Source organism: Lingula anatina, chromosome 1 (assembly GCF_051362555.1).
Source record: "Lingula anatina isolate TDL-2025a chromosome 1, LinAna3.0, whole genome shotgun sequence".
NCBI lineage: Eukaryota > Metazoa > Brachiopoda > Lingulata > Lingulida > Lingulidae > Lingula > Lingula anatina.
The window spans coordinates 60,855,525-60,867,436 of record NC_141767.1 but is presented as its reverse complement, the minus strand read 5'-3'; the positions used below and the strand labels follow the sequence as shown (position 1 = coordinate 60,867,436).

The window sequence follows — 11,912 nt, the reverse complement described above, 5'->3', positions numbered from 1 at the left end:
ATGTTGCCACCACAAATATTGATAGGTTGTCATGATAGTGCGAAAGGTAACGATGACGCATAATTCATGGAAGTACAACAAGTCAAAGGAGAATCACGTGGCATCTTGAAACGGGTCTTTGACCAAGCGTTTCAGTACCTACGGTCGGCGCTTCGTACAATAGGATAATAAAGGGAACCGGATGGGAGTGGAGCTGTGAGTGCGAATTGTATGACGGTATGGTAAGATAATATGTTTGTCTTTCAACGTTTTATGCAGAGAATACTTGTAGAAATACTGGAAATATGATGTGAAAACCGTCACGAACCTTGATTGCTGAATATTGATTGCTGAATATAGATTGCTGCATCGACCCACTGTTAAGGTCCACTAAATACATGTGATGAACTCACTCATTTACATATTATATTTATATAATCAGTCAGCATATTATCATTCACCTTGCTTCAGTCTTGAATGAATATTTATCATCCTCTATATTGGTATACCTGATAAGTAGAACTGATATAACTGATAAGAAGAAACTCTCACTTGTTATCTATTGCATTGCAATTAGCATTTAAATGAGTTGCTGCCACTGTGGCATGCAGATACAGGGTTACTACTTAATATGGAATATTTTTTTATCATTGTTATTTTTGAGTGCTGATTAAATATTTTTTGGCTTGATTAATCAAAAAAATATGTCATCGAGTGATAAAAATATCCAGTCTTCTATTGTGCGATATTTTGGTCAATAATATCAAATCTGACATAAGATGACATTCAAAAGAAAAGAACACCCCCAGAAAACCATATCAACATTTTGATGTCAGTATTAACTTTAAGCTAACATATTAAAGAAAATGATAGCCTCCGGACAGTGATATGTTACACAGTCAAAGAAATCATTACAATAAATCATGAAAAGTCATCAATAGCGGGTATGACCTCCAGCAGCCGCTTGCAGCGCCCTCATCCTACATGGCATACCCTGTGACAAGTTTTTTAGAGTTTGGATGGGGGGATATCATTCCACGCAGTGATATTTGCCTGTCGCAGTTCATCACGATTTACCGGCTGATGACCATAGCAATTAATTCTGTGAGTTACTTCCGCCCACAGATTTTCAATTGGGTTCATTTCTGGGGAGTTTGCAGGCCAGGGCAGTTGCTGAACCCATTGGTTTTGAAGAAAAACAGTGATTCTGCGAGCTCGATGTGGGGTTGCACAGTCGTCTTGGTACACAAAGTTGTTCCTGAAGATGACTCTTACAAATGGAAGCATTGTTTGCTGTAGAATGTCTCTGTAGAAATCCTGGTTGAGGTTGCCTCCTAGAAAAACCAACTGCTTCTGGGCACCGCCATGGAATGTTCCCCAAACAGAGACTCTACCACCCCCTGCTTGCACCCTAGGCAGTACACAATCATCTTTTTATGCCTCTCGTACACGTCAACCCCAAATATTCCATATCTGGCCTCATCACTGAAAACGACGTGATTCCAGTGTTTTGGCTGCAAACGCACCTGGTCCACAGCCCATTGCAGACGTCGCTGTATATGACCTGCTGTTAACAGTGGTTTCCATACTGGTCTTCGTGCAAAATAACCGGTTTGCAGTAATCTCTTATTCACGAGGGACCTTGAAACGGGCGTTTGAAAGGCATTCTGCCACTCTTTTCTGAGGACACTGGTTGTCTTTGTACGACCAGCACGACGCACTCTAAGGAAAAGGTTCCTGAAAAATGTTGAATTGTCTGGCAATGGCTGTCCGTTTCTGACCATTTTCCCTGAGAGCAAGAATCCCATCGTAAGCTGCGTTGCTTAGCTGTCGAACCATATCTTCTCTAAGGATTGACCAAACCCATGCGTTTTTATACAAGGGCAGAAATTGCCGAAAACACCACCCCTCACATTTCTAACCACAGAACATGCAACTGCATGCATTAATTGTTTCGAGAGTTGTGTGGTAATTAGGTAACACACCTGGCTACACGTGGAGTGACACTTCAGTTTTAGATTTAAAAGAGTATGAGGGAAAATAAATATTTTGTAGAATATTTACTCGCCAAAAAATAATATTCCATATTAAGTAGTAACCCTGTAGATTCCCTGTAGATAATGTGTATAAATGCTGAATGTTGGACCTAATAAAGGAACTTGAGAGTTGTAACTGAACATGTGAGTTCGTTGTTATATTCCCTCTCCCACGCATCAGTGACAAGTGAAATATTAGATGAACCTGGGTAGGGAGGAACATGGACCCCTACACCACAGCGCGGCAAAGAATGTCAGGGGAAAAACATGCTGGGCTGTAAACCGTTGCCATGTGCAATTTTTGCATGTATGCAATCTGATATGCCTACGTATATCTAGCTATTGTTTGGTGTTTTATGTAAGTGCTGCAATAATAAAGATGTTTTGGAGTCCTTAAAAGACCTCCTTAAACCAGGAAGCAAAGCGCAACTAACAACTACTGTAAATCGCAACGAACCACGATCGAGGTGCAATGATATATCCTTTTTTTAATGTTGTCACAAGTTTTTAGATGGTTAAATATCAAGTTGACATATGCTTTAACTTCGCACTCACGGTTTCACTCCCGTGTTCTTCCAGTTAAAAAATTACCAGGCAGCTTCACGTCTTAGACCACTCGACGTCATAGGACCCGCACTTCCGGCACAATCCTTTATCGTCCGGTTCCCTTTATTGCTCTTGTATTTCACTTACGGTACACTTTCGCTTGTATTTTACTACGCCTTGGTGCGTTAATCCCAGTGTTTGAAGCCCTAGCCTCTTGTTTGTCGCATACAGTGGACGACGAGTACATGTATTTGTTACTGGAACTTCAGTCAAATCATAGAGAAAATATCTTGCATGGTTATGAGACAAGATTAAAAGCATTTTTGAAAGAGTGGAAGAACAGAGTACCGAGGGGAAAAGGTAACTGAATCATGCTCCTAGGTTTATTTTTTCATAATCATTATATAAATTAAAGCTACGAATAAAGAGAAATAATTACAGTTTTTATGGTATACAATGGCAGTTTTGTCTTCTATCTGATGTCGAAACAGAAAACTATCTCTAATTCTGGAACCGTTAATGCTAGAGACCTCTTGTTTTTTGCATTTAATAGATTATGTCAAGCTTAACGCTAAAAGTGGTCTTCGTTTTTTTGTTTTCCATACGGTTTACAAGTTATGCTGTATAAAAAAAAGTACGTTGTGGTAGTGAAAGCAAAATGTGCAATACGATAATATGTAAAAATTTTTGAACTTCTGGAAAAGATAACATAAGGCTTGGCGAGGCAGACAACTTCTGGTCAAAGATGACATTATTTCATGAAATTTGAACATCTGGAGCTTCTGAGCACCTCCCATTTCAAGAATTTCAACCAAAATGACCTTTTCTTTATTTCAATTAATTTATTTTGTAGAAATTTATGGCACATTACTGTATCTCCAAAATAGAAACATTAGGTCCCTTACATCTCCAAAACTAGCAGAGATAGGTCCATAGTTACTATTAAGTTAAATAGGAAAATATATACTGGCAATCTAACTGTGACCTTAAAATTGACATTTGGCCTACTTTTCATCATGAACTGAACTTTACAACCTTTCTATCTGTTATATCTCCAAAACTAGCAGAAATATGCCATGATTACTATTGAACTTGAATAGAAAGATATATACTGGCAATCTGTGACCTTAAAATTGACCTTCGACCTACTTTTTATCATGAACTGAACTTTACAACCTTTTCATCTGTTATATCTCCAAAACTAGCAGAAATATGCCGTAGTTACTATTGAACTTGAATAGGAAGATATATACTGGCAATCTAACTATGACCTTAAAATTAACTTTTGACCTACTTTTCACCATGAACCGAACTTTGTAAGGTTTTCGTCCCTTACATTTCCAAAACCTGCAGAGATATGCCCATTGTTACTATTGAACTTGAATAGGAAGTCATATATTGACAATTTAACTGTGACCTTAAAATTGACCTTAGACCTACTATTCACCATGAGCTGAACTTTGCAACCTTTCTATCTGTTATATCTTCAAAACTAGCAGAGATATGCCCATAGTTACTATTGAACTGGAATAAGAAGTCATATACTGGCAATCTAACTGTGACCTTAAAATTGACCTTTGACCTTCTTTTCGCCATGAATCGCACTTCACAAATTTGGATTTAAACTTTAACTCTTCCCCATGATTTTGTTTTAAATTGTAATTTTCAATAAAAATATTTAGAACTCTAGGCTGCATTTTGTAGATCTTGTCAAGCAGAACACTAGAGGTGGTGTCCTTTTTTGCTTTAACATACGAATGCACTTACTCCAGCTGGTGGTACAATACCCGGAGGCGGTATCGCCTCTCTGATCCTCTAGTTATAAGATGTGTAATGAAGCAGACGCAAATGCACAAAAACTTGGTTTGGTGCCATTCATTAAACACACCGTTTGTATAAATTTAATTATGTGATTTTTACGATTGGTTTCTTTATTCATCTAAAAGAAACATTTGTAGGATGATGGCACTGAGATTCTTTCCAGTCTGTCCAGAGACCTAAGTGCATTCCGTCCATTGGTCTTTCACACGAGAGGGGGAAGGCAACCGTGGGTGACTAAATAAAACAATAAAGCATTTGATGGAAATAACTTCAGCAGGGATTTAAAAAATCTGTTAAAGGTTTCAAGAGAATTTTACCTTCCGAATAAGCTTGACCTCTTTAACACGAGTTTCCTCTCGTCGTGACATTTTTTTTTCAGAAACACATTTTGCCACTCCCATTCCTACCAGTTAAACTTGACAATTGGATTTTTGTTTCTCATATTTTAATTTTACATTTGGAAATCTAGAGGAAACTGAAATCCTGTGTGTGTGTGTGTGTGTGTGTGTGTGTGTGTGAATTGCCCTGAAGAACAGCTCTACAGGCCCACCCTTGAAATACAGAAAAAAAATTATATGCATGTAATGATTGAGAGCTTAGAAGTTACGAGGACGATGAAAGAATTTATAAAAACGGAAAAAAAGAGATAAATCTGCATCGAATGGCATAAAGCAAGGGTCTCTCTACCGTCTCTCTGCATCTGATTGCAACTAACTTTATAGGAAATCATACTGATTTTTGCGTCCCGCAAAACTATCAGGCGTGTCTTATTATAAAGTGCCCAACATGTAAATGGGCCTTAGAGCCTTTAGTAAGCAGTTATGGCATGAATGCCACGTGATCACTTCCGACTGTTCCTTAAATAGGTCATCGTTTTAACTTAAAAGTAAATGTCCCGGATACGTCCTATCAGATACACATTAACATTCCTGACTTAATGGGGGGGGGGGGGGGGTATATTACATGTACCCTAAACAAAACCAAAGTTATGCAATGTATGTCTGTGAAAGAGGTCTGGTTGTTAGACATTTTTCATTTCCCTAAATTTATTATTTATAACAATTTCAAACATTAAGGTTTTAACAAGCAATTGGAATCAATTAAGATAATCTTGTGATCTGATATTAGACTCAGATTGTTTTAAAAAATTCGGACATCCTAACATAGGCAAAAAGAGTCTAAAAAGATACTCCTTTATCTGCAGTGCATTATGTTTTATTGGGCTAGTCCCCAACTTCCAACTTTTATAAACATCTTTCTTTTAATAGATGCACTATACTTAAACTTGCGAACCCAATACACAGATATTGAGTTTTATTTCCCGCTGACGACACCGTTTATATGTAACTGGTCTTCCTTTTTCCTTTACATAATAAATATAATTCTCAAAAGTTGTTAACTTTCAAAATAATTCATCATTTTAAGTAAATTTACCAAATTATGTTTGAAAAGAAGAATGATCCTCTCACTGCTTTAGATAATTATGATTAATTTTTAAAGTGAAAAACGTTTGGTCCAAAAATTTGATCCAAAGTGATTGTTATCAGCTTTTTATAGTCAATTGTCAACAGCTGAACTAGACGGGAAAATTGCACGGCACACCCATAAAGTTTTTTAGTATGTAATAGATTCTACGCAAAATATAGTCCTCTTTCATGTAGAGTTCCGCGACAAGTGCTATCGCACTAGTTACAACTGTACATGACCAGCCACCCGTTATATGTGATATAAGAGAGTGTATTTGTCAAGGCGAAGGTTGTAACGGCCTTTTCCTACATTTTAGCACAATACAAGTGCCAGCCGCCGGATTATCTGATGCATGAATGCAATTCTGAACAGTTTTGAAAATTAATTAACTAAAGTATGCACTTAAGGGAGCTATATTTTCTGCTTTCTGGGCAGTTATTTTATTTCCTCATAAAATAATAACATGAATTTTGCTTCGTGATCAGGTGAATCCGCGTTGCCCGCCAAGAAAAGTTGTTTTTGAAAGCTTATGCATATTATATTAACTTCCTAGCTTTTTGAGTCTGTTTGCATAAGTGTTTGCAGTATTATGCAGAAAGTTAAAGATGGATTTTGTTAAAATTTTCAGGATATGTCATAAATGTCTTAACTTGGAATCCATTATATTTTGCTGATGATCCTTTCATTATCTGATCAATGATTTAATTGAAATGAGAATTGAGCTGTCTAGGAAGAGGTCTGCATTCTCTGAGTTTTTTCCTAGTTTTTCTAATTATTCTTTTCAGATTAAATAATCAATTGCAACCTATATATGAACTGTGTGCTGTATTAGTCGTAATCAGAAGCAGCTCGACAATCATGAAGGAACGGGTGAAGCGTCGATTGACTTATTTTGCCGTGATTGTATTCTTTTTACTAGAAGGTAAATGTAACAGATTCTACGATATTCTACTTCTGTACTAGGACCCAATATAAGTTGTTCTGTATCATGAATTTGACATGAAAGTAATATCTTATTCCATTTACCCCTTTACCAAAAAAAAATAAAGATTATGTAATTTTTTTGGACGTAAGTGAAAAAAGAATTAGTTGTTGAACGTACATGTACATCAATTTTCTATTACAAAAATTCTTGCAATTTTATTGAAACGAGTATTGATACTTACGATACTTACCTGTATCGTTATATCTTCATAATGTTAGCCACTTAAACCATTTCAATTTCAGGTGTCGAATACGCCATTATCCTTCCCACCGTATATCAGTACCTTCAGTCCCTTGGTGGCGAGGCCTACCAACTTGGACTGGTCATTTCAGCATTTCACGTCAGTGGCCTGGTAGCCGCACCAATATTCGGAAAATTCTCGGACAAGAGAATAAGTACGAAGTGGCTTGTAATATTTTCAAACTGTTTTGAAAAAGTAGGGAATTTGATTTACTTCATTGGGGGAGATAAATGGCTACTTTTCGCGGGTCGATTGGTGGCCGGCGTAGGATCCGGCGCTGCAGCAACTATGTTTGCGTTTCTTGCCCGTGTAACTGAGGACAAAGATCGCACTGCTATATTTTCACTGGCCATGGGAGCACGGCAGATTGGTCTTCTAATAGGTCCAGGACTTTACCTCGGACTAAGGCTTGTGAATCTAAAACTGGGAGCGGTGGAAATAAACGAACTGAACTCACCAGGTCTCTTCATGACATTGATGTGGATTATCATGGACCTGCTTATGGTTTTTCTCTTTTGGGATTTTGCAAATAAAACTGACGATGGCGTGAAAGAAATTGCATTTGCGAGGCATTTTTGTTGCGGTGTCTTGAAGTCTAACAAGTCACCATCCGAAGAGTTGGCTTTTCACTTTGAAGATGGTTTACAAACAGAAATTTATCCTGTTACTTTTCTTAGTGGCAGACGTCTTTCCATGAATACAGTATCAACACGAGGCAACAGGCAGTCTATCATGCATCGCGTTGCCGATATAGCACATATTCCGACTATTACTGAAACATTTAACGAAATGCGTGAAAATGACAAAAACAATGCCCCTTATGACACTACGAATGTGAATAATGTTGCGGAAAGTGAAGAGACTGAAAGGGCTAACGGCACCAGCAACAACTTTTTAAGCATATCAAATTTTAAAAGGTTTCGTCATTATTTCAAGAAAACGGTCATAACCGTATTGTTAGCACAGTTTGTCACTTTGTTTAATCAAACATCTTTGGAGACACTGGTAACACCATATACTGAAGAACATTTTCAGTTCCATACTTTTGAAAATAGTTTGCTCTATTTAGTGGGCGGCGTAGAAGTTATCGTTGGTTTTGTAATTGTTAGATTACTAAGCAAGAAACTTCAGGACAGATCAATTCTTTTGATTGGGACACTGATATGTGTTACTTCTTGTGTTTGGTTTGCCATATTTCTCGTGCAGCCTATGCATCCCTATACCTGGCTCTTGGTTGAGTTTGCAGTTGCGGTATTCCTTCAGTTATTGGGGTTACCGTTCGTGGCTGCAGCCCAGGCCTCACTTTTCTCTAAAGTTACTCCAGAAAAGGACCAAGGGCTCAGTCAGGGTATACGTCATATTGTAGGTGGTGTTGCCGCCATATTAGGGCCCATTGTTGCTGGGGCTTTTACTGGGCAACTTTACGGGTTACTAGCTACAATGATTGTATTTTTAGTTGTTCTCCTGGTTCTCATGGGCGTGTCCTTCAAATCCCTAAATACTAATACATGTAGTATAAGTGGAAATGCTGAACACAATGCACCTTCTATCAGGGTCACGGATTGATTTTCACTTGATTTTCATAGATATCTCTCGTGTTAATCCATGATACAATTCTCTGCTGGCTCACTACAGAAAAGTGCACATAATTAACCTAAGGCCCTGGTACGGCGTTTAGTTTATTTGATTTAAAAAGCGCGTTGCTTCAAAGTCTAATGCCTACCATTTAGTAATATTCAACACACTTTCAGTAAATACTTTTTCACGTTTTAGTCACTTGCACTGTATTTAATATGAAATGTCACCCTAAGTTAATACACAGATATATAGACAGATAAGTACAAGTAGATGAATGTAGGTTAATTTCAAAAACACCTTGTAAATAGATTATGAACAAAAGAATTATACAGACTTGACATTTAATATGGAATATTTTTTCCGAACCACTTTTTTTTATTTTGTCCTACTTTTCCGACTTAATAAGTCGACTAAAAAGGATTTGAATCTTGTTTTAATAGCTTTTAATAATCTTTTCAGTGAAATTTTGACATCCACTCTTTCGCTGAATTCACCTTATTAAGCAAACAAATAACATGGCTGATTCTAAGTAAAACAACAACAATTGAGAGCATTATGTCGATCTCCATATTTTCCAAATTATCACGCACGGTAACATCTGCTACATGTATGCAAAATTTCAAAATCTTATGTGCGGGCGTTTCCGAAATATTGAGACTTTTTTGTCTGAACCATGCACTGCCGTAGCCATACTAAGACCAGCCAAATGAGTACTACCCAAAGAAATCACCGCACATTACGTAATGATGCAGTGCTTCAGACAAGGCAGTCAGTTTATTGTTACTGACATACTTGATCATACTTTTGTGTATTCTCATAATTCGCACGAAATGCACTTTTTAGAAATAAATGGTACATTTTACCTAGCCATATCCTTGAAACTAAAATATTTCATGTTAAATGTCAAGTCTGTATAATACTTAATGGAAATTTATTGGAATTTTATTGAAGTGTCCTCTAGCCCGCTTTTATTACAACGAGGTTCAGAGTTAGCACCCTGAAACTTATATATATATATATCTTCTGTAATGAGTGCGAGGATGCAGTACGGCAATCAGGACATCTGTTGAACATATCGTTTTATTTTTATCTTTTCCAATGAATGGGAGGATGCAGTATGGCAATAAGCACATTTTTGCACCTAGTCATTACAGGGCGAAAATAGTTGTCCTGTTAGTCAAAATATTATATGCATGGCGTTTTCTTTTGATCTACGGTTCCATTTTATTTGCATTATAATTTGCGATTTGAAATGATATTTTAATAATCTTTCTCATGTGTACGCAATAAATTTTCATTTTCTAGCTTCAAGTATGTCTTTCTTTTTATTTTTATTTTGCAAATAAGAGGCGCATTGACAGGTTTCTAAACTTTAGAAACCTGTCAATGCGCCTCTTATTTGCAAAAGGCATCAAAAGATCTCACCTTCATGTACCTGGATCGCTTGTGATCATATCGTTAAGTAGCCCTCCTACACAGGTCTAGTTGGCCTGTCAACAGGTGAACTAGATCGGAAAATTGGGCAACTTTATACCTGCATTTTATTTGTGTTCATTACTTCATCTGTTGAGCATTCCTTTTAGCGTTAAGTAGAATACAGAAAAGCTGGTGATTACACGAGTAGTTGGAAATAAGAGGAGGCTTGTTAATCTGTTAATGCGATTGCATTCAGCGAGAGTCTCAGGGGGTTGGATCGATCTACGTAGAACAGTACTTTCATTGGGAATGAGCCCTAGGTCCCAACATAATGTGGATCCTAGTTTGAGTCTATCGACATTTTGTCTCTTTCACACACACTACACTTAAAATGACATGTGCACCGGGTAACTACATATCTTGGCTTTCTTCGTCTCAAATGTCATCATTAAAATATAACACAGTTGTTGAGTTTACTTATGCCCCGAGTTTAGTGTGCATCGAAAGGCTCACCATCAACTCCACTTAACATCTTTATTTAGACCTACTGTCTGCTCATTGTTTACAGTGCCTGGTACATGTAACATGGTGTAAAAAACAATGCAAGCCACACCGCCTTTTTCATACATTGCGCGCCGGCACTGAAATAAATGTAGGAGTTAACTTTTTAAACGGCAAACACGATTAATAAACACTTGCATTATTATACAACATCGCTGCTCCTTCTTACACTTTTGACTGATTGTTTAAATTTCTGCTCCCAAAAGGATATTCTTGTACTCGTTACAAGAGAAATGTGATAAGAAAGTAGAAAAAAAAAACGATTTACCAAGAAGCGTGAAGTGGAAACGAAGGACAAATCATGCTTTTATTTTCATTCTTAATTTCGTGAGTAGATATAAAACAGTATCACAAAAGCCAGCCGTTAAATATGTGCTGGAGTTAAGTTTGAATTTGGTTAAAATAGGGTAAAACTGAAAAGTTTGTTCTTAGTTTAGACCTATTAAACCTTTATGAACTGGCTCTGATTACATCGTTGAAATACATGCATTGCCTTTGACAGTTTTTTTTTTATCAGAAAAAAAAACACTTAAGGACGAGTGCTCTGTTCCTAACTTAAAACTTGATACATAGCTTCATGTGAATTTGTCTTGAGATGATGCTCCCAAGCATTGACAATTGCCAGAGAGGGAGAATCCCTCGCACGCCCTTTATCCCCTACCTCGACACACACACACACACACACTCACACACACACTCACACACACAGACACACAATAAAAATAAAATAATAATAATAATAATAATAATAATAATAATAATAATGAACCCGCTTTTCCTTTTTTAAAATGAACTGTTTTTTATGGTTTGGAAGGTAATCCATAGGGTTTTTTTAGAAATGTGTTAGAAGTTTTCTATAATCAAATACTTTGACTACACAGAATATGAAAGAAAAATCAAATCGCAAGTAACTTATTTGTTAAATTTCAATTTAAGTGTTTCAATGTTTCAAAAATTCCATCAGCTGTTTTACAACTTAATTACAGTAACAATCAGTAATTAAAACATTTTAATTTTTCACTCCGATGCCGCTTTTATCAGGGATATTAATTGATTACTTTTACTTTTTAATTTAGTTGCTACCTCTCGATAAGAATGCTCTCATGATAAGAAATTGTGACTTAAAAATACAGTATCTGCAAAATGCACAATTTCCCCCATTGAAGAGAGCGAATTATTACCGCGCTAGGTTCACATATTTTTAAGTGTACTCTGTGTGAAAGAGACAAAATGTCTGGGTAATCAACTGAACTCAGCGTACTTTAGTCTTGGGAGTTTAACC

General features: G+C 36.8%; 1 protein-coding gene across 4 annotated transcripts; it reads left to right on the top strand.

The window, feature by feature from the left end:
- The first annotated feature begins 75 nt into the window (after positions 1–75).
- Positions 76–9,964, top strand: LOC106171165 (uncharacterized). 4 transcript variants are annotated; one of them, XM_087004141.1, is made up of 4 exons: positions 128–221; positions 2,595–2,921; positions 6,635–6,771; positions 7,077–9,964. In XM_087004141.1, the coding sequence occupies exons 3-4, from the start codon at positions 6,708–6,710 to the stop codon at positions 8,639–8,641; spliced, it is 1,629 nt and encodes a 542-aa protein (XP_086860267.1). In that variant the 5' UTR covers positions 128–221; positions 2,595–2,921; positions 6,635–6,707; the 3' UTR covers positions 8,642–9,964. The 4 variants fall into 4 exon arrangements, with proteins under 4 accessions (XP_013406803.2, XP_013406812.2, XP_086860267.1 ...); XM_087004192.1 differs by having other exon boundaries at positions 150–216; XM_013551349.2 differs by lacking the exon at positions 2,595–2,921 and having other exon boundaries at positions 76–221.
- The last annotated feature ends 1,948 nt before the right edge of the window (positions 9,965–11,912 follow it).